The sequence below is a fragment of the Coregonus clupeaformis genome, unplaced genomic scaffold, assembly GCF_020615455.1.
Source record: "Coregonus clupeaformis isolate EN_2021a unplaced genomic scaffold, ASM2061545v1 scaf0450, whole genome shotgun sequence".
Classification (NCBI taxonomy): Eukaryota; Metazoa; Chordata; class Actinopteri; order Salmoniformes; family Salmonidae; genus Coregonus; species Coregonus clupeaformis.
Genome location: NW_025533905.1, coordinates 273,360 through 297,500, shown reverse-complemented (window position 1 = coordinate 297,500; position 24,141 = coordinate 273,360). Strand labels below are relative to the sequence as shown.

The 24,141-nt window shown below is 44.5% G+C and overlaps 1 protein-coding gene across 2 annotated transcripts in view; it reads right to left on the bottom strand.

The window, feature by feature from the left end:
* The window catches only part of LOC121540882 (voltage-dependent calcium channel gamma-3 subunit-like), a 75,491-nt gene extending 51,551 nt beyond the window's left edge, over nucleotides 1–23,940 (bottom strand). For both annotated transcript variants that reach the window (XR_006658681.1, XM_041850002.2), the window contains exons 1-2: nucleotides 23,490–23,940; nucleotides 22,617–23,310 (exon numbers count right to left, since the gene is read on the bottom strand). Coding sequence is in view for 1 of the 2 variants with exons in the window: in XM_041850002.2 (XP_041705936.1) it covers nucleotides 22,617–22,857 (241 nt within the window). In the remaining variant the exon portion in view is untranslated. The remainder of the gene's footprint in view (nucleotides 1–22,616; nucleotides 23,311–23,489) is intronic.
* Between the last annotated feature and the right edge of the window lie 201 nt (nucleotides 23,941–24,141).

Sequence of the window (24,141 nt, the reverse complement as noted above, 5' to 3'; positions counted from 1 at the left end):
TCACACAGTTACGCCACGTTTATGAACCCTTTATAGAGCATGACATATGGTTATAGATGCTTTGTAACGCTTATGTAGCGCTAATGAAGGCTTTATGAAGCCTTTATAAAGCTGAACGTCATTTAAAGCAGGACCAAAACATTGTATAATCATCAACACAACTGGACAGTTTTTTGTGTTATGATAACATCAGCCGCAACCTAACGAATGTCCTGGGAACGTTCACAGAACCTGCAGAAATTTTTTTGTGAACGTTAGGAGAACATTCCAAGGATAGTTCTTTCTTTCTTTTTTTTTTTATCTGGAAAAAAAAACGAACATTTTATTAACATTCTTTGAATGTTTTTGGGGGATGTTATCGTCCTAATGTTAGATAAAACCCTAACTAGAAGTGAATGGGAATCTTAGCTAATGTTCTGGGACTGTTCCCGGTTTGGCTGGGAGGGCAAGAGAAGAAGAAGGAGAGGGAAATGTGATAGTGTGTGTGTGTGTGTGTCGATGTGTGTGTGTGTGTCGATGTCTGTGTGTGTGTGTGTGTGTGTCTGTGTGTGTGTGTGTGTGTGTGTCTGTGTCTGTGTGTGTGTGTGTGTGTGTCTGTGTGTCTGTGTGTGTGTCTGTGTGTCTGTGTGTGTGTCTGTGTGTGTGTGTGTGTGTGTGTGTGTGTCTGTGTGTGTGTGTGTCTGTGTGTGTGTGTGTGTCTGTGTGTGTCCGTGTGTGTGTGTGTCTGTGTGTGTGTCTGTCTGTGTGTGTGTGTGTGTGTGTGTGTGTGTGTGTGGCTGTGTGTGTCCGTGTGTGTGTGTGTGTGTCTGTGTGTGTGTGTGTGTGTGTGTGTGTGTGTGTGTGTGTGTGTGTGTGTGTGTGTGTGTGTGTGTGTGTGTGTGCATGCGTGCGTGCGTGCGTGCGTGCGTGCGTGTGTGCGTGCGTGCGTGCGTGTGTGTGTGTGTGTGTGCATGTGTGGCTAACCCTGTAAAACAACACATTTCACTGCACCTATCTGGTGTGTCACAATAAAACCCATGATATAGACTGACCAGGTGAATCCAGGTGAAAGCTATGATCCCTTATTGATGCCACTTGTTAAATCCGCTTCAATCAGTGTAGATGAAGGGGAGGAGACAGGTTAAAGAAGGGTTTTTGAAGCCTTGAGACATGGATTGTGTATGTGTGCCATTCAGAGGGTGAATGGGCAAGACAAAAGATTGAAGTGCCTTTGAACGGGGTATGGTACTAGGTGCCACCGGTTTGTGTCAAGAACTGCAACGCTGCTGGGTTTTTCCACGCTCAACAATTTCCTGTGTTTTGGCTCAATTGGAAATGACCTTTAAACGTCTAAGCACGCTATAGAGCTGATTTTGGATTGAATTCCGGCCTGAATCGGCCTGGCTACCCAAACTCATTGTTTCCCGGGCCAAACGCTACGCCACGCCCACGGGTTACAGTCGTTGGTTTCTTCTCCACAACGAGTCTGGATCGGAGTCACATCCCCAGACCATTTGTAGAACGGAAATCCCATTCTAGACGATCGGATTGGTCCCAGAAAACCAATTGGGGTTTGGGGCCAGAGCGGCTGTGATACTCTGATTGGTTTTTAAGAGAGATGATGACTTTTGTTGTGTACAACGCCCCTCCTTTTTTTGGACGTCACCACAGACGACTCCAACGATGGCTTCAGTCTCAGGCTGAAGTGTGTAGCGAACGAAAGATAGAGCGGAAGAAGAATTCAGTTTGAGTCGTCAGGCAAGGCCTTGATTCACTTAATAATATAATTAGAAAAACACAAAACTAATCGGAATTGATTTGATTCCCCATAGCACTTTTCCACCAGTAAATACTTTGCATATGGGAGATGTAGTCCTAAAAACATTGCCACGGTTCTATGTGAATAAAGCAGTAAAACTACAAAACTACAACTCACTTCATCCACTGCCTGGCCGGCAGGGTAATGTCATGGTAACCATTTTGAACCAGAACACTCACCTCACAACACATCATCTAGGATCAGCACATCGTACTTCGTGCCTAACCTTCAACGGTACGCTGTGAATGATAAATCTGACCTTAGACCAGTGTCCTGTGGCTACCTCATCCTGCTGTCAGTAATGCTGCATTCATTTCATTCTACTCTCAGTAATGCTGCATTCATTTCATTGTACTCTCAGTAATGCTGCATTCATTTCATTCTACTCTCAGTAATGCTGCATTCATTTCATTCTACTCTCAGTAATGCTGCATTCATTTAATTGTAATCTCAGTAATGCTGCATTCATTTCATTCTACTCTCAGTAATGCTGCATTCATTTCATTCTACTCTCAGTAATGCTGCATTCATTTCATTCTACTCTCAGTAATGCTGCATTCATTTCATTCTACTCTCAGTAATGCTGCATTCATTTCATTCTACTCTCAGTAATACTGCATTCATTTCATTGTACTCTCAGTAATACTGCATTCATTTCATTGTACTCTCAGTAATGCTGCATTCATTTCATTGTACTCTCAGTAATGCTGCATTCATTTCATTCCACTCTCAGTAATGCTGCATTCATTTAATTGTACTCTCAGTAATGCTGCATTCATTTCATTCTACTCTCAGTAATGCTGCATTCATTTCATTCTACTCTCAGTAATGCTGCATTCATTTCATTCTACTCTCAGTAATGCTGCATTCATTTCATTCTACTCTCAGTAATGCTGCATTCATTTCATTCTACTCTCAGTAATGCTGCATTCATTTCATTCTACTCTCAGTAATGCTGCATTCATTTCATTCTACTCTCAGTAATGCTGCATTCATTTCATTCTACTCTCAGTAATGCTGCATTCATTTCATTCTACTCTCAGTAATGCTGCATTCATTTCATTCTACTCTCAGTAATACTGCATTCATTTCATTGTACTCTCAGTAATACTGCATTCATTTCATTGTACTCTCAGTAATGCTGCATTCATTTCATTGTACTCTCAGTAATGCTGCATTCATTTCATTCCACTCTCAGTAATGCTGCATTCATTTAATTGTACTCTCAGTAATGCTGCATTCATTTCATTCTACTCTCAGTAATGCTGCATTCATTTCATTCTACTCTCAGTAATGCTGCATTCATTTCATTCTACTCTCAGTAATGCTGCATTCATTTCATTCTACTCTCAGTAATGCTGCATTCATTTCATTCTACTCTCAGTAATGCTGCATTCATTTCATTCTACTCTCAGTAATGCTGCATTCATTTCATTCTACTCTCAGTAATGCTGCATTCATTTCATTCTACTCTCAGTAATGCTGAATTCATTTCATTCTACTCTCAGTAATGCTGCATTCATTTCATTCTACTCTCAGTAATGCTGCATTCATTTCATTCTACTCTCAGTAATGCTGCATTCATTTCATTCTACTCTCAGTAATGCTGCATTCATTTCATTCTACTCTAATTAATGCTGCATTCATTTCATTCTACTCTCAGTAATGCTGCATTCATTTCATTCTACTCTCAGTAATGTTGCATTCATTTCATTCTACTCTCAGTAATGCTGCATTCATTTCATTCTACTCTAATTAATGCTGCATTCATTTCATTCTACTCTCAGTAATGCTGCATTCATTTCATTCTACTCTCATTAATGCTGCATTCATTTCATTCTACTCCAAGTATTATATATTAGTATGCTAAAGTAATTAATGTACAGGAAATATCGAAACCCACATACTTTTTCTGCATAATTATGTATCCCTCTCTCCCTCTCCCTCTCTCTCTTTATCTGTTATTCTATCTCTCTCTCCCTCTCACTCTCTCTCTCTCTCTCTCTCCCTCTCCCTCTCTCTCTCTCTGTCTCTCTCTCTCTCTCTCTCTCTCTCTCTCTTCCTCTCTTTCTTTCTCCCCCTCCCTCCCTCCCTCCCTCCCTCCCTCCCTCCCTCCCTACTCCTCCCTCCCTCCCTCCCTCCTTCCCTCCAGTGAAGTGTAGCAGGTGAATGTAAATTGTGATTGATTATGCAGTGAGGCTATGAAGCCTGATATCAATACTGTTTTTAATGACTATGAAGGCTCATTTAATGTGGTTATTGTGTGTAGCGAACACCCTGAAAGAGTGAGTGACTATCTTCCCAACGGGGCATAAAAAAACTGTAATATCTTATGTTGCACCGAGACGTGGCTGAACGACGCCACAGATAATATAGAGCTGGCTGGGTTTTCCGTCGCATCGGCAGGACAGAACAGCTACGTCTGGTAAGACGAAGGGCGGGGGGGTGTATTTGTCAATAACAGCTGGTGCGTGATGTCTAATATTAAGGAAGTCTCGAGGTTATTGCTCGCCTGAGGTAGAGCACCTCATGATAAGCTGTAGACCACGCTATCTACCAAGAGCCGTCTATTTACCAAAACAAACCGACGCTGGCACTAAGACCGCACTCAACGAGCTGTACAAGGCCATAAGCAAAGAAGAAAATGCTCATCCAGAAGCGGCGCTCCTAGTGGCCGGAGACTTTAATGCAGGCAAACGTACATCCGTTTTATCTCATTTTCTACCAGCATGTCACGTGCAACCAGAGGAATACAACTCTAGACCACCTTTACTCCACACACAGAGACGCGTACAAAGCTCTCCCTCGCCCTCCATTTGGCAAATCTGACCATAATTATATCCTCCTGATTCCTGCTTACAAGCAAAAACTAAAAACTAAAGCAGGAAGTACCAGTGACTCACTCAATACGGAAGTGGTCAGATGACACGGATGCTACGCTACAGGACTGTTTTGCTAGCACAGACTGGACTATGTTCCGGGATTCACCCGATGGCATTGAGGAGTACACCACCTCAGTAACCGGCTTCATCAATAAGTGCATCGACGGCGTCGTCCCCACAGAGACCGTACGTACATATCCCAACCAGAAGCCATGGATTACAGGCAACATCCGCACCGAGCTAAAGGCTAGAGCTGCCGCTTTCAAGGAGCGGGACTCTAACCCGGACGCTTATAAGAAATCCCGCTATGCCCTCCGACGAACCATCAAACAGGCAAAGCGTCAATACAGGACTAAGATTGAATCCTACTACACCGGCTCTGACGCTCGTCGGATGTGGCAGGGCTTGCAAACTATTACGGACTACAAAGGGAAACCTAGCCGCGAGCGGCACAGTGACGGGAGCCTACCAGATGAGCTAAATGCCTTTTATGCTCGCTTCGAGGCAAGCAACACTGAAGCATGCATGAGAGCACCAGCTGTTCCGGACGACTATGTGATCACGCTCTCCGTAGCCGATGTGAGTAAGACTTTTAAGCAGGTCAACATTCACAAGGCCGCAGGGCCAGACGGATTACCAGGACGTGTACTCAGAGCATGCTCTGACCAACTGGCAAGCGTCTTCACTGACATTTTCAACCTCTCCCTGACCCAGTCTGTATTACCAACATGTTTCTAGCAGACCACCATAGTCCCTGTTCCCAAGGACACTAAGGTAACCTGCCAAAATGACTACCGACCCGTAGCACTCACGTCTGTAGCCATGAAGTGCTTTGAAAGGCTGGTCATGGCTCACATCAAAACCATCATCCCGGAAACCCTAGATCCACTCCAATTCACATACCGCCCCAACAGATCCACAGATGACGCAATCTCAATCGCACTCCACACTGCCCTTTCCCACCTGGGCATGTGAGAATGCTGTTCATTGACTACAGTTCAGCGTTCAACACAAAGCTCATCACTAAGCTAAGGACCCTGGGACTAAACACCTCCCTCTGTAACTGGATCCTGGACTTCCTGACGGGCCGCCCCCAAGTGGTAAGGGTAGGTAACAACACATTTGCCACACTGATCCTCAACACGGGGGCCCCTCAGGGGTGCATGCTTAGTCCCCTCCTGTACTCCCTGTTCACCCATGACTGCTTGGCCAGGCACGACTCCAACACCATAATTGCGTTTTCTGACGACACAGACAGCCTATAGGGTGGAGGTCAGAGGTCAGAGACATCTCCCTTAACTTGAGCAAGACAAAGGATCTGATCGTGGACTACAGGAAAAGGAGGGGGGCGAACACGCCTCCATTCACATCGACGGGGCTGTAGTGGAGTGGGTCGAGAGTTTTCAGGTTCACCAACAAACTATCATGGTCCAAACATTCCAAGCGGTACCGGAGCGCCAAGTCTAGGTCCAAAAGGCTCCTTAATATCTTCTACCCCCAAGCCATAAGACTGCTGGACAATTAATCAAATGGCCACCCAGACTATTTACATTGACTCTCCCCCCCCATTGTTTATTATCTATGCATAGTCACTTTACCCCTACCTACATGTACAAATTACCTCGACTAACCTGTACCCCCACACATTGACTCGGTACCGGTACAATTTGATTTGATTTGATTTGTGAGTGTGTGAGTGTGTGTGTGAGTGTGTGTGTGAGTGTGTGTGTGTGTGAGTGTGTGAGTGTGTGCGTGTGAGTGTGTGTGTGTGTGTGAGTGTGAGTGTATGAGTGTGTGTGAGTGTGTGAGTGTGTGAGTGTGTGTGAGTGTGTGTGTGTGTGTGTGTGTGTGTGTGTGTGTGTGAGTGTGTGAGTGTGTGTGAGTGTGTGAGTGTGTGTGAGTGTGTGAGTGTGTGAGTGTGTGTGTGAGTGTGTGAGTGTGTGAGTGTGTGAGTGTGTGAGTGAGTGTGTGAGTGTGTGAGTGAGTGTGTGAGTGTGTGTGTGTGTGTGTGTGTGTGTGTGAGTGTGTGTGTGTGTGTGTGAGTGCGTGAGTGCGTGAGTGCGTGAGTGCGTGAGTGCGTGTGTGTGTGTGTGAGTGTGTGAGTGTGTGTGTGTGTGTGAGTGTGAGTGTGTGTGTGTGTGTGTGTGTGTGAGTGTGAGTGTGTGAGTGTGTGTGAGTGTGTGAGTGTGTGAGTGTGTGAGTGTGTGAGTGTGTGAGTGTGTGAGTGTGTGAGTGTGTGAGTGTGTGAGTGTGTGAGTGTGTGAGTGTGTGAGTGTGTGTGTGTGTGTGTGTGTGTGTGCGCCTGCTAGAGGATTAATGCAAATTAGATTTGTCCAGAAGAGACCATAGAAATGTGAATTCACAGAATGGACTTATAACGTCATATAAATATAAAATGTATAGAACGACATGAACTCATTGGTTCAAATAAAATGAGAAGTCAAATGAATGTTGATAAAATAGTACGTGATAATATAATTCAAATGATCTCCGAAAATGCTAAGAAACGATAGTGCACTACAGCTGGCCACATCCCGACGCCAACCGTTCTATTTATACATCTGTTATTTATCCGTTTTGAAGTGGTCCTCGTCACACGCTTATGATGTCACACACACTAATGTGGCAGGGGAACAAATATGTCATGACACCACGCTGTCGCTGTGATCTCTACACACACACACACACACACACACACACACACACACACACACACACACACACACACACACACACACACACACACACACACACACACACACACACACACACACACACACACACACACACACACACACACACACACACACACACGGTTAGCAGCATCCATCAGGAGGCCTCACAAAGGTCAGAGAGCCCTGAGGGCCGCTACAGCCAACGCAATGCATTATGGGCCATGGTGAGGAGGAATTAGTGGGGGGAGTCACTGTGGGCTACGTTCTCCTGCTGGGATCACTGTACTGTGGCTGTCAAAATACACAGACACCAAGCCCAGTTACAGGACGTCCAGTCATGTAACATACATCCTCCATCCTATACATCATATGTAGGCCTGTATTCATCACAAGACATCCACTCGTATTACATACATCCTCCATCCTATACATCATATGTAGGCCTGTATTCATCACAAGACATCCACTCATATTACATACATCCTCCAATCCTATACATCATATGTAGGCCTGTATTCATCACAAGACATCCACTCATATTACATACATCCTCCAATCCTATACATCATCTGTAGGCCTGTATTCATCACAAGACATCCACTCATATTACATACATCCTCCATCCTATACATCATATGTAGGCCTGTATTCATCACAAGACATCCACTCATATTACATACATCCTCCAATCCTATACATCATCTGTAGGCCTGTATTCATCACAAGACATCCACTCATATTACATACATCCTCCAATCCTATACATCATATGTAGGCCTGTATTCATCACAAGACATCCACTCATATTACATACATCCTCCATACAATACATCAGGGTTCTTCAATTCCGGTCCTGGAGGGCCGAAACACTTCTGTTTTTTCATTTCTACCTGGTAGTTAATTGCACTCACCTGGTGTCCCAGGTCTGAATTAGCCCCTGATTTAGAAGGAGAGGATGAAAAACAGAGGTGTTTCGGCCCTCCAGGACCGGAATTGAAGAACCCGGCTATACATCATATGTAGGTCATATGTAGGCCTGTGGTCCTCTGTAGCTCAGCTGGTAGAGCACGGCGCTTGTAACGCCAGGGTAGTGGGTTCGATTCCCCGGGACCACGCATACGTAAAAATGTATGCACGCATGACTGTAAGTCGCTTTGGATAAAAGCGTCTGCTAAATGGCATATTATTATTATTATTATTATTATTATTATTATTATTATTATTATTACATCCACTTATACAGTGCCTTTGGAAAGTATTCAGACCCCTTGACTTTTTCCACATTTTATTACGTTACAGCCTTATTCTAAAATGGATTAAATAAATAAAAATCCTCATCAATCTACACACAATACCCCATAATGACAAAGCGAAAACAGGTGTTTAGAAATGTTTGCAAATTTATAAAAAATGAAAAAACTGAAATACTTTATTTACATAAGTATTCAGACCCTTTGCTATGAGACTCGATATTGAGCTCAGGCGCATCCTGTTTCCATTGATCATCCTTGAGATGTTTCTACAACTTGATTGGAGTCCACCGGTGGTAAATTCAATTGATTGGACATGATTTGGAAAGGCACACACCTGTCTATATAAAAGGTCCCACAGTTGACAGCGCACGTCTGAGCAAAAACCAAGCCATGAGGTCGAAGGAATTGTCCGTAGAGACAGGATTGGCCCACGAATGATGCAGCACCCCCCCGCCCCCTTTGGCCAATCAGTGTAATTTTGTAAATGACGGATCTCTATGGCAACACGCATAATTCACCCAAGTTTTAATCAAAATCGGGCCCAGTGGTGTCGGAGATATCACGTGGGTTAGCTAGACTCATGTCCCTGAGCATGTGTGCCAAATTTCATCACTCTGAGTCAAACAGATTAAAGATATATATAAACGTGCCCATTATAGCGCCACCGTGTGGTCGATATGAATGTTCTCGCATGTGTTGAGTCTTGCCAGCGTTTGCAACATGTGGACCACATTTTGTTACAATACTAATAGCCATGACTGATTTCTATGAAGAACAGGTTGCTTGAGTGTTTTCATGTGTGTGTAGGACTGTAATTGAGATAGAGATAGTGGTCCATTGTCATTAACGCCTCCCCTTTTCCTCCAGTAGAAACAGATATTCTGAGACACGGACTGTTGGGTTCTACTGAAACACTAAAGTGACTAACCGTTGGGTTCTACTGAAACACTAAAGTGACTAACCGTTTGGGTTCTACTGAAACACTAAAGCGACTAACCGTTGGGTTCTACTGAAACACTAAAGCGACTAACCGTTGGGTTCTACTGAAACACTAAAGCGACTAACCGTTGGGTTCTACTGAAACACTAAAGTGACTAACGTTTGGGTTCTACTGAAACACTAAAGTGACTAACCGTTGGGTTCTACTGAAACACTAAAGTGACTAACCGGTTGGGTTCTACTGAAACACTAAAGTGACTAACCGGTTGGGTTCTACTGAAACACTAAAGTGACTAACCGTTTGGGTTCTACTGAAACACTAAAGTGACTAACCGGTTGGGTTCTACTGAAACACTAAAGCGACTAACCGGTTGGGTTCTACTGAAACACTAAAGCGACTAACCGGTTGGGTTCTACTGAAACACTAAAGTGACTAACCGTTGGGTTCTACTGAAACACTAAAGTGACTAACCGTTGGGTTCTACTGAAACACTAAAGTGACTAACCGTTGGGTTCTACTGAAACACTAAAGTGACTAACCATTGGGTTCTACTGAAACACTAAAGTGACTAACCGTTTGGGTTCTACTGAAACACTAAAATGACTAACCGGTTGGGTTCTACTGAAACACTAAAGTGACTAACCGGTTGGGATCTACTGAAACACTAAAGCGACTAACCGGTTGGGTTCTACTGAAACACTAGAAACAGTAAAGTGTCTAATCACAACAAGATCTCACGGTTTGACCAATTTGATTTCAGATTCTGATGTGTATCCATCAAATTTAAAAGTTGCTCCAAAACGTCAAATTTCGAGGTGTTTTGGACACTCTGGGTTGCTGCTGCGCCTCCTCCTTGACGAGTAGGGCAATGACTGGAAGTCTATGGTAACCGCTAGCATGCTAGTAGATACCATAGACTTCAAGTCATTGCGCTAACGCTAGTTAGCATTGGCTCGCGAAACTACCTCTAACTTCCATCATACTGGATGCAGAGACATAAACATGGTGTCCGTGAGTTCATCCCGTGAGTTCATCTGACTCTGGGAAAGTAGATACGTTTTCAAGTTGTATTAGTCGTATGTACGGGAAGCACATGGTATACACCGTCCAATGAAATGCTTACTGCAGGGTTCCTTCTGGACAATGGAACAACAACAATAATAAATATTAAAATATAATAACAGGAACACAAAGTAAATGGATCAGCAGAACAGAATAGACATGTTAGCATCAGTATAATACAGGAAGGAACCATTTATAGTCCGATATTTACACCTGTTTTGGGAAGTTTAAATAAAGGGCTTCATTGCCAAAATCCCAAAGTATCCCTTTAAGGTTTGGGATAAAAACATTTAAAAAATAAAAACGAGTGTTGAACAACACAAGCAAAACATAAAGCCAACGTGACACTTAGAGCCAGAGTTCACGGCTTTACGCCCATCAGTCGTCCCCCGTCCACAACGCAAAACACAAGAACTACTTGATGGTATTAGAGCTCACCGTTTCCCCCCCCCTAGTGGTGGCTTTTAAAAGCATCTCCCGACACCCACAGGACATTGGACAGACGTACAATTTTCGAAGTCAATCTCGAGTGACCTGGCTGCTAACCGTGCATGGGTTCTATCGAAACAAGGACTACCGTTGTTAAAAGGACCAAGGCTACAAACACGTGAATTATTCAACTTCTCGCTGCAGCCGACCAGAAACAAGCCTTTCTGTTCTGTTCTATTTTACAGCTTTCTGTGTGTGTGTGTGGGTGTGTGTGTTTGGTCTGGGATAAATAAAAAAAAACAGTGTATTTGACTGATGTTGAACGAACGAGGACACGTTTCCTCCATTAACGGAGAGGAAACAGAGGGAGGGAGGCTCTTCTGTACACACACACACAGCACACACACACACACACACACAGACACACACACACACACACACACACACACACACACACACACACACACACACACACACACACACTGCATGTGATATGTCCTGTGTTCAGTCATGTATTCTATGAATGTCATCACCCCAAGAACCAACACTAGAAAACTGGAGAAGAGGAGGAGGAGAGGAAAAGCAGAGCAAATTGGATCGCTTGTTTCTTCTGAGCTCTTCTGAGAGCTTGGTGTGCTGCATTCTCTCTCTCTGCCTCTCTCTCTGTCTCTCTCTCTGCCTCTCTCTCTGTCTCTCTCTCTGTCTCTCTCTCTCTCTCTCTCTCTCTCTCTCTCTCTCTCTCTCTCTCTCTCTCTCTCTCTCTCTCTCTCTCTCTCTCTCTCTCTCTCTCTCTCTCTCTCTCTCTCTCTCTCTCTCTCTCTCTGTCTCTCTCTCTCTCTCTCTCTCTCTCTCTCTCTCTCTCTCTCTGTCTCTTCTCTCTCTCTCTCTCTCTCTCTCTCTCTCTCTCTCTGTCTCTCTCTCTCTCTCTCTCTCTCTCTCTCTCTCTCTCTCTCTCTCTCTCTCTCTCTCTCTCTCTGTCTCTGTCTCTCTCTCTCTCTCTCTCTCTCTCTCTCTCTCTCTCTCTCTCTCTCTCTCTCTCTCTCTCTCTCTCTCTCTCTCTCTCTCTCTCTCTCTCTCTCTCTCTCTCTCTCTCTCTCTCTCTCTCTCTCTCTCTCTCTCTCTCTCTCTCTCTCTCTCTCTCTCTTTCACTCTCTCTCTCTCTCTGTCTCTCTCTGTCTCTCTCTCTCTGTCTCTCTCTGTCTCTCTCTCTCAATTCAATTCAATTCAATAGACTTTATTGACATGGCAGGTAAAATTACTTACATTGTCAAAGTATACATATAACAAAAATGGTGGGACCAACAGCAATAATAATAGTAGTAGTGGAAATGGGATTACCATTAGCAGCAACTACAACAACAATATTAATGAGAATAACAATACATTAAAGCAATAGTAGTCGACCAGTCTCAACATGACTGAGAAGACATATTACATGCTATGAAAGCCAAAACAAAACAGGAAATATTATTGACATTACATTACAATTTTCACTGGCTGTCCCTCAGGTTGTGGCAGGAGGATACATATTTGGCTGCCGAAATTGCACATTTTGGCTTTTCACCCAATAAATATTAGATTTTTTCTTCCTCTTTTATGGTTTCAAATTTGTTGTACTGAATGATAATTTTGGGAAAAAAAGATTCTCTTAGGTCTGAGTATTTGTCACAGTGTAATAGGAAATGCAGCTCTGTCTCTACCTCTCCCCGGGGGCAGAGTGAGCACAGCCTGTCCTCTCTGGGCAGCCAGGTTTGCCTGTGACGACCGGGTCTCTATAGCCAGACTGTGCTCACTGAGTCTGTACCTAGTCAGTGTTTTTCTCAGTTTTCTATCAGTCACAGTGGTCAGATAGTCTGCCACCATGTACTGTCTGTTTAGAGCCAAATAGCATTGAAGTTTACTTTGATTTTTTGTGGTGTCTTTCCAATAGGTGATATATTTTTCTTTTTGCTTTGTGATGATTTGGTTGGGCCAGATTTTCTGAGTGCTGTCCTGAGGCTCTATGAGGTTGGTTTTGGTTAGTGAACTGAGCCTCAGAACCAGCTGGCTGAGGGGACTCTTCTCTTGTTTCATCTCTTGACATAGTAGAGCTGTGTTATGGAATGTTTTGGGGTCTCTTGTTTTTAGATGGTTGTAAAATTTGATGGCTCTTTTTTTCTATTCGAATAAGGAGGGGGTATTGGCCCAATTCTGCTCTACATGCGTTATTTTGAGTTTTTCTTTGCACTTGTAATACAGTCTTGCAAAACTCTGCATGCAGTATTTCGATTGGATGTTTGTCCCATTTGGTAAATTCAGTATTAGAGAGCGGACCCCATACTTCGCTGCCATATAGAGCAATTGGTTCTATAACTGATTGGAAGATTTTGAGCCAGATTCTAATTGGAATTTCGATTTTAATATTCCTTTTAATGGCATAGAATGCTCTTCTTGCTTTGTCTCTCAGCTCATTCACAGCCATGTGAAAGCTACCTGTGTTGCTGATATTTAGTCCTATATATGTGTAATTTTTGGTGTGTTCTAATAGAACTGTGTCCAAATAGAATTTATATTTGTCATCCTGATTTCCGGACCTTTTTTGGAATATCATTATATTCTTTTTTTTTAGATTAACGGTCAGGGCCCAGGTCTGACATAATCTGTGCAGATGATCTAGATGCTGCTGTAACCCCTCCTTAGTGGGAGACAGTAGCACCAGGTCATCTGCGTACAGCAGACACTTGATTTCAGTGTTGTGTAGGGTGAGACCAGGTGCTGACGATTCTTCTAATGTTTTTGCCAATTCGTTAATGTAGATGTTAAATAGTGTTGGACTTATTGGGCAGCCCTGTTTCACTCCACGTCCCTGAGAGAAGAAGTCTGTTTGCTTGTTGCCGATTTTAAATCGCACATTTGTTTTTAGTGTACATTGATTTAATAACATCATATGTTTTCCCTCCAATACCACTTTCTATTAGTTTGTAAAAAGACCTTCGTGCCAAATTGAATCAAATGCTTTCTTGAAGTCTACAAAACACGAGTAGATTTTGCCTTTGTTTTGATTTACTTGTTTGTCAATTAGAGTCTGGAGGGTGTAAATGTGGTCTGTTGTACGATAATTTTTTACAAATCCAATCTGGCTTCTGCTTAGGACGTTGTGTTCATCAAGGAAATTATGTAGTCTGCTGTTTATGATACTGCAGAGAATTTTCCCCAAGTTGCTGTTAACGCAAATTCCTCTGTAATTATTTGGGTCAAATTTGTCTCCATTTTTATAAATTGGTGTGATCAATCCTTGGTTCCAAATATCGGGGAAAATACCTGCAGTTAGGATAATGTTGAAGAGTTTGAGTATAGCCAATTTGAATTTGTGGTCTGTATATTTGATCATTTCATTTAAAATACCATCAGCACCACAGGCCTTTTTGGGTTGGAGAGTGCAAAGTTTTTCCAATAATTCTTGTTCTGTAATTGGGGTAATTATCTCTCTCTCTCTCTCTCTCTTTCTGTCTCTCTCTCTCTCTGTCTCTCTCTCTCTCTCTCTCTCTCTCTCTGTCTCTCTCTGTCTCTCTCTCTCTCTCTCTCTCTCTCTCTCTCTCTCTCTCTCTCTCTCTCTCTCTCTCTCTCTCTCTCTGTGAGTGAGTGAAGTGAGTGAGATAGAGAGATAAAGAGAGAGAGGGAGAGTCTGGTTTCCAGGGTGATATCTGATAGATACCGAGAAAGACAGAGAGAGAGAGAGAGAGACAGGGAGAGAGAGAGAGGGAGAGTCTGGTTTCCAGGGTGATATCTGATAGATAGATAGAGAGAAGGAGACAGACTCTGATTGGATGAACACAAGAGGGGAGAATCCCTTCTATTTTCTCTTCTTCAGTCCTTTTCTCTTAATCTCTTCACGCTCTACCTCTTTTCTCTCCCTCCCCCATTCTTTACATTCCTCCCATCATTCCCTTTGTCCAGACTCCCTCTCTCCCTGACTCTCTCTCTCTCTCTCTCTCTCTCTCTCTCATTCCTGCCCTCCATCTAACCCCTTTCTTCACATCCCTATCATACTTATCATCTCTCTCTCTCTCTCTCTCTCTCTCTCTCTCTCTCTCTCTCTCTCTCTCTCTCTCTCTCTCTCGCTCTTTCTCTCTCTCGCTCGCTCCCCCCTCTCCCTCTCCCTCTCTCTCTCTCTCTCTCTCTCTCTCTCTCTCTCTCTCTCTCTCTCTCTCTCTCTCTCTCTCTCTCTCTCTCTCTCTCGCTCGCTCCCCCCTCTCCCTCTCCCTCTCTCTCTCGCTCTCTGTCTCTCTCTCTGTCTCTCTCTGTCTCTCTCTCTCTCTCTCTCTCTCTCTCTCTCTCTCTCTCTCTTCGCTGCTCCCCTCTTCTCTCTCTCTCTCTCTTCCTCTCTCTCTCTCTCTCTCTCTCTCTCTCTCTCTCTCTCTCTCTCTCTCTCTCTCTCTCTCTCTCTCTCTCTCTCTCTCTCTCTCTCTCTCTCTCTCTCTCTGTATTAGGTAGGGTTGGTCCTGTCTGTATTAGGTAGGGTTGGTCCTGTCTGTATTAGGGTAGGGTTGGTCCTGTCTGTATTAGGGTAGGGTTGGTCCTGTCTGTATTAGGTAGGGTTGGTCCTGTCTGTAGTTTTTTAGAAACCAGTCTTTGTCATTATGGGGTATTGTGTGTAGATCGACGAGGGAAAGAAACTAGTATATACTGATCTATACATTACACTATATACAGTGGATTGCATTTTTCCTATTTTGTTGCCTTACAACCTGGAATTAAAATTGATTTTTTTGGGGGTTTGCATCATCTGATTTACATAACATGCCGACCACTTTGAAAATGCAAAATATGTTTTGTGTGTGAAACAAACAAGAAATAACACAAATAAACAGAAAACTTGAGCGTGCATAACTATTCACCCCCTCCTAAAAAAAATTGTCAATACTTTGTAGAGCCCCCTTTTGCAGCAATTTCAGCTGTAAGTCTCTTGGGGTATGTCTCTATAAGTTTGGCACATCTAGCCACTGGGATTTTTGCCCATTCTTCAAGGCAAAACTGCTCCAGCTCCTTCAAGTTGGATGGGTTCCGCTGGTGTACAGCAATCTTTACGTCATACCACAGATTCTCAATTGGATTGAGGTCTGGGCTTTGACTAGACCATGCCAAGACATTTAAATGTTTGCCCTTAAACCACTCGAGTGTTGCTTTAGCAGTATGCTTAGGGTCATTGACCTGCTGGAAGGTGAACCTCCGTCCCAGTCTCAAATCTCTGGAAGACTGAAACAGGTTTCCCTCAAGAATTTCCCTGTATTTAGCGCCATCCATCATTCCTTCAATTCTGACCAGTTTCCCAGTCCCTGCCAATGAAAAACATCCCCACAGCATGATGCTGCTACCATGCTTCACTGTGGGGATGGTGTTCTCGGGGTGATGAGAGGTGTTGGGTTTGAGAGGTGCTCAATTTTAGTCTCATCTGACCAGAGCACCTTCTTCCATATGTTTGGGGAGTCTCCCACATGCCTTTTGGCGAACACCAAACGTGTTTGCTTATTACTTTCTTTAAGCAATGGCTTTTTTCTGGCCACTCTTCCGTAAAGCCCAGCTCTGTGGAGTGTACGGCTTAAAGTGGTCCTATGGACAGATACTCCAATCTCCGCTGTGGAGCTTTGCAGCTCCTTCAGGGTTATCTTTGATCTCTTTGTTGCCTCTCTGATTAATGCCCTCCTTGCCTGGTCCATGAGATTTGGTGGGCGGCCCTCTCTTGGCAGGTTTGTTGTGGTGCCATATTCTTTCAATTTTTTTTATAATGGATTTAATGGTGCTCTGTGGGATGTTCAAAGTTTCAAATATTTTTTTATAACCCAACCATGATCTGTACTTCTCCATAACTTTGTCCCTGACCTGTTTGGAGAGCTCCTTGGTCTTCATGGTGCCGCTTGCTTGGTGGTGCCGCTTGCTTGGTGGTGCCCCTTGCTTAGCGGTGTTGCAGACTCTGGGGCCTTTCAGAACAGGTGTAAATATACTGAGATCATGTGACAGATCATGTGACACTTAGATTGCACACAGGTGGACTTTATTTAACTAATTATGTGACTTCTGAAGGTAATTGGATGCACCAGATCTTATTTAGGGGCTTCATAGCAAAGGGGGTGAATACATATGCACGCACCACCATTCCGTTATTGATTTTTTAGAATTTTTTGAAACAAGTTATTTTTCTTCACCAATTTGGACTATTTTGTGGATGTCCATTACATGAAATCCAAATAAAAATCCATTTAAATTACAGGTTGTAATGCAACAAAATAGGAAAAACGCCAAGGGGGATGAATACTTTTGCAAGGCACTGTAGATAACAGCAGAACCATGGAACTAGAGAACAGCAGAACCATGGAACTAGAAAACAGCAGAACCATGGAACTAGAGAACAGCAGAACCATGGAACTAGATAACAGCAGAACCATGGAACAGCAGAACAATGGAACTAGATAACTTTAGAACCATGGAACAGCAGAACCATGGAACTAGAGAACAGCAGAACCATGGAACAGCAGAACCATGGAACTAGAGAACAGTAGAACCCCGGAACAGCAGAATTGTGGAACTAGATAACTTTAGAACCATGGAACAGCAGAACCATGGAACTATAGAACAGCAGAACCATGGAACTAGAGAACAGCAGAACCATGGAACTAGAGAACAGCAGAACCATGGAACTAGAGAACAGCAGAACCATGGAACTAGAGAACAGCAGAACCATGGAACTAGAGAACAGCAGAACCATGGAACTAGAGAACAGTAGAACCACGGAACAGCAGAACTATGGAACTAGAGAACAGCAGAACCATGGAACTAGAGAACAGCAGAACCATGGAACTAGAGAACAGCAGAACCATGGAACAGCAGATCCATGGAACTAGAGAACAGCAGAACCATGGAACTAGAGAACTTTAGAACCATGGAACAGCAGAACCATGGAACTAGAGAACAGCAGAACCATGGAACTAGAGAACAGCAGAACCATGGAACTAGAGAACAGCAGAACCATGGAACTAGAGAACAGCAGAACCATGGAACTAGAGAACAGCAGAACCATGGAACTAGAGAACAGCAGAACCATGGAACTAGATAACTGTAGAACCACGGAACAGCAGAACCATGGAACTAGAGAACAGCAGAACCATGGAACTAGAGAACAGCAGAACCGTGGAACTAGATAACTTAGAACCATGGAACAGCAGAACCATGGAACTAGAGAACAGCAGAACCATGGAACTAGAGAACAGCAGAACCATGGAACTAGAGAACAGCAGAACCATGGAACTAGAGAACAGCAGAACCATGGAACTAGAGAACAGCAGAACCATGGAACTAGAGAACAGCAGAACAATGGAACTAGATAACTGTAGAACCATGGAACAGCAGAACCATGGAACTAGAGAACAGCAGAACCATGGAACTAGAGAACAGCATAACTGTGGAACTAGATAACTTTAGAACCATGGAACAGCAGAACCATGGAACTAGAGAACAGCAGAACCATGGAACTAGAGAACAGCAGAACCATGGAACTAGAGAACAGCAGAACCATGGAACTAGAGAACAGCAGAACCATGGAACTAGAGAACAGCAGAACCATGGAACTAGAGAACAGCAGAACCATGGAACTAGAGAACAGCATAACTGTGGAACTCGATAACTTTAGAACCACGGAACAGCAGAACCATGGAACTAGAGAACAGCAGAACCATGGAACTAGAGAACAGCAGAACCATGGAACTAGATAACTTTAGAACCACGGAACAGCAGAACCATGGAACTAGAGAACAGCAGAACCATGGAACTAGAGAACAGCAGAACCATGGAACTAGAGAACAGCAGAACCATGGAACTAGAGAACAGCAGAACCATGGAACTAGAGAACAGCAGAACCATGGAACTAGAGAACAGCAGAACCATGGAACTAGAGAACAGCAGAACCATGGAACTAGAGAACAGCATAACTGTGGAACTAGAGAACAGCAGAACCATGGAACTAGAGAACAGCATAACTGTGGAACTCGATAACTTTAGAACCACGGAACCATGGAACTAGAGAACAGCAGAACCATGGAACTAGAGAACAGCAGAACCATGGAACTAGATAACAGCAGAACCATGGAACTAGAGAACAGCAGAACCATGGAACTAGAGAACAGCAGAACCATGGAACTAGAGAACAGCAGAACCATGGAACTAGAGAACAGCAAAACCATGGAACTAGATAACCATGGAACCAAGGAAGCCCGGCCACATATCTTCCTTCAGATCCTTATGATGGTGCAGTGAACGTTCAGTGTGATATATGTTACTACACTCAGCAGTGAGTCTAGAGCTATATCTAATAGACAGAGCGACACACTGTCTCACCCATACAGGGTCCTGTCCTGCTAGTGTAGAGCTATATCTAATAGACAGAGCGACACACTGTCTCACCCATACAGGGTCCTGTCCTGCTAGTGTAGAGCTATATCTAATAGACAGAGAGACACACTGTCTCACCCATACAGGGTCCTGTCCTGCTAGTCTAGAGCTATATCTAATAGACAGAGAGACACTGTCTCACCCATACAGGGTCCTGTCCTGCTAGTCTAGAGCTATATCTAATAGACAGAGCGACACACTCTCTCACCCATACAGGGTCCTGTCCTGCTAGTCTAGAGCTATATCTAATAGACAGAGCGACACACTCTCTCACCCATACAGGGTCCTGTCCTGCTAGTCTAGAGCTATATCTAATAGACAGAGAGACACTGTCTCACCCATACAGGGTCCTGTCCTGCTAGTCTAGAGCTATATCTAATAGACAGAGCGACACACTCTCTCACCCATACAGGGTCCTGTCCTGCTAGTCTAGAGCTATATCTAATAGACAGAGAGACACTGTCTCACCCATACAGGGTCCTGTCCTGCTAGTCTAGAGCTATATCTAATAGACAGAGCGACACACTCTCTCACCCATACAGGGTCCTGTCCTGCTAGTCTAGAGCTATATCTAATAGACAGAGCGACACACTCTCTCACCCATACAGGGTCCTGTCCTGCTAGTCTAGAGCTATATCTAATAGACAGAGAGACACACTGTCTCACCCATACAGGGTCCTGTCCTGCTAGTCTAGAGCTATATCTAATAGACAGAGAGACACACTATCTCACCCATACAGGGTCCTGTCCTGCTAGTCTAGAGCTATATCTAATAGACAGAGAGACACACTATCTCACCCGTACAGGGTCCTGTCCTGCTAGTCTAGAGCTATATCTAATAGACAGAGAGACACACTGTCTCACCCATACAGGGTCCTGTCCTGCTAGTCTAGAGCTATATCTAATAGACAGAGAGACACACTGTCTCACCCGTACAGGGTCCTGTCCTGCTAGTCTAGAGCTATATCTAATAGACAGAGAGACACACTGTCTCACCCGTACAGGGTCCTGTCCTGCTAGTCTAGAGCTATATCTAATAGACAGAGAGACACACTGTCTCACCCATACAGGGTCCTGTCCTGCTAGTCTAGAGCTATATCTAATAGACAGAGAGACACACTGTCTCACCCATACAGGGTCCTGTCCTGCTAGTCTAGAGCTATATCTAATAGACAGAGAGACACACTGTCTCACCCATACAGGGTCCTGTCCTGCTAGTCTAGAGCTATATCTAATAGACAGAGAGACACACTGTCTCACCCATACAGGGTCCTGTCCTGCTAGTCTAGAGCTATATCTAATAGACAGAGAGACACACTGTCTCACCCATACAGGGTCCTGTCCTGCTAGTCTAGAGCTATATCTAATAGACAGAGAGACACACTGTCTCACCCGTACAGGGTCCTGTCCTGCTAGTCTAGAGCTATATCTAATAGACAGAGACACACTGTCTCACCCATACAGGGTCCTGTCCTGCTAGTCTAGAGCTATATCTAATAGACAGAGAGACACACTGTCTCACCCGTACAGGGTCCTGTCCTGCTAGTCTAGAGCTATATCTAATAGACAGAGAGACACACTGTCTCACCCGTACAGGGTCCTGTCCTGCTAGTCTAGAGCTATATCTAATAGACAGAGAGACACACTGTCTCACCCGTACAGGGTCCTGTCCTGCTAGTCTAGAGCTATATCTAATAGACAGAGAGACACACTGTCTCACCCATACAGGGTCCTGTCCTGCTAGTCTTACAATCAAACTGCAGTATGTCCCCGCTTCTCTTACCCCCCCTTCACCCCTACTCTCACCCCTTCTTCCCTTCTCCCCATCTCCTCGCCCCCCTATTCCCTCCCGGCGTTTGAACCAGTGACCTTTTTCCACAGAGGTCCATCCCTCTCTCTCTACGCTACAGAGCCTTTAAAGACGTGACTCTGTCGCTCTCTGATGGGCAAAGATGTTTGTGTATGTGTGTGTGTGTGTGATCAGTATGACATATATATGACGACGACTCAGTCCTGTCGGGGTCTGTTGAGAGTTAGAATAGTAGAATACGCAAGGTGCAACTTAAACTAAATGTTTTTGTACATCAGCAGTTTTTATCTTGTCATGTCAGTGACTGATAACCCTCAATTAGCCATGTCAGCTAACCATTTTTAAATTGGTAAATTAGTCATTAGCTATCTATACCGACCTGGAACGCAGGGGGGCCCCCAGTGATTTTGTTACACTCTCACTCAGATATCTTTTAACATGGCATAAGTCATGGCAAAAATGTGTAGAATTGCAGGTAATTAGCTTTAAAACTGTAAAAATTACTCTCTATGCCCCATGGCAAAATGTTTAGAATTGCACCAAAAAAAAACGTTATTTAAAACTGCAACATTTTCTCTCTGCCCCATGGCAAAATGTGTAGAATTGCAAAAAAACTTTATTTAAAACTGCAACATTTTCTCTCTGCCCCATGGCAAAATGTGTAAAATTGCAACAACAAAAAAAACGTTATTTAAAACTGCAACATTTTCTCTCTGCCCCATGGCAAAATGTGTAGAATTGCAGGAAACTTTTCTTTATTTTTTTTGCCACAAGAGGGTGGAGAAAAGGCTATGGCCGGCCCTGAGTCAGTGACCCAACCAAGGCAGGGTGGAGAAAAGGCTATGGCCGGCCCTGAGTCAGTGACCCAACCAAGGCAGGGTGGAGAAAAGGCTATGGCCGGCCCTGAGTCAGTGACCCAACCAAGGCAGGGTGGAGAAAAGGCTATGGCCGGCCCTGAGTCAGTGACCCAACCAAGGCAGGGCCCCTCCAGTTACCCTACCTCCTCTCCCCACCCATCTGATGTTTAGCAGAGCGGTAGCAGGCAACTCATTGAGAGCAGGCTGCTGTGGTTGGAGGTTGCAGTATAAAAAAAGAAAGATATTTAGACTTCAATTATATAGATTTAAAATGTTCTCTCCCTCAAGGTCCCCCTAGGGACTTGGGCCCCGGGGGCTTCAGCCCCTGTAAACCCCTGCATTAATCAGGCCCTGCCCCTCCCCAGTAATCTCTCTCTCTTACCTTCCAGAGAGCAGGTCCGCACACAGACCAGTAAATCTCTCTCTCTCTCCTTACCTTCCAGAGAGCAGGTCCGCCACAGACCAGTAAATCTCTCTCTCTCTCCTTACCTTCCAGACAGCAGGTTCGCCACAGACCAGAGTGAGTCATCACCTCTTCATTCTTCCGGCTCGTGTCGTTGTCATTGGTGCTTTTGCTTTTGCACGTCCCTCGTGAGTACAGCCAGTAGTCGGTGCCGACCGCTATAGTCATGAGGCTGAAGGCTGCGAAAGCCCCCACGGTGGTCACCAGCATCTGGACGCCCCGGTCACACATCAACATCTTCATGGATGGTTTTTTAAAATATCTCATGTGTCACGAGACAAGCGTACTTACTGAGAAACCACCGATGTCATTTACATTTAAAGAGAAGGGAAAGGAAGAGCGAGGTAGTGGTAGCGAGAGAGAAGAGGAGAGAGAGAGAGAGAGAGAGAGAGAGAGAGAGAGAGAGAGAGAGAGAGAGAGAGTGGGCTAGGGGCTTCACTGATCAAACCGGGCCGTTTTTAACGACCACTGGCTTCGAGACTCCACCACAGACGAGACTGGCGGCAGCGGTGACACCACATAGCTTTCTCTTCCTCTTCTTCTAATCTCCTGTTCCAATCCAGGGCTGGGCTGGCTGCGTCCTTTAGCTAACCGAAACCGCCTCTCCCCTCTTTCCCTTCAGTCTCCTCGCTCAACTTCTCCAACCAGCCTCTCCAGACCCTAACGTCCGTTAACGTCCGTTAACGTCCACAGCGGCGGAATGACTCCATCTTCATCCGACTAATAACACAACAAAAACAACAATACGATTGAGTTTTTTTTATTTTTAAGAGCGCATGAGAACATTTTAATTTGTTTTTTTTGATTACACCATCAATAATCTATCTTTCTCTCTCTCTCTCTGTCTCTCTGTCACACGCGCACACACGTACACGCAATGTAGAGGCTAAACAACTCACCGATAGAATCCTTGACGGCTGTGGATTGAAACGCTCTCCCCAGCTACAGATTTAATTGACGTTAGCCAGGCAGACAGACAGTCAGACAGGCGGGAGACGGTTCAGCTCCACTCGTCTCTTAGGTATTCCGGTAACGTCCTCCTCCTGAATGAACGAGCGCCTCTTCTATCTCCCGGTATGAGAGAAAAGGTAAATACACATCCGACCGCTAGCCTGCCTCTGTTGTTGTTGACTCGCTGACATTTTTCTTGGATATCCCCTCCAGTCCAGAGCGAACACACTCCACATACACACACACACACACACTCATGCACACACTCAGACACACTCAGACACAGTCATACAGACACATAGCCAGCTACACACAAACACACACAGAGCTTTAGCCGACCACAGACACAAACATCACCGCACTTACACTCTCCTCTCTCTCTCTCTCTCTCTCTCTCTCTCTCTCAATTCATTTTTTCTCTCTCTCTCTCTCCCCCTCTCTCTCTCGCTACCTCTCTCTCTCTCTCTCTCTCTCTCTCTCTCTCTCTCTCTCTCTCTCTCTCTCTCTCTCTCTCTCTCTCTCTGTCACTCTCTCTCGCTACCTCTCTCTCTCTCTCTACTCTCTCTCTCTCTCTCTCTCTCTCTCTCTCTCTCTCTCTCT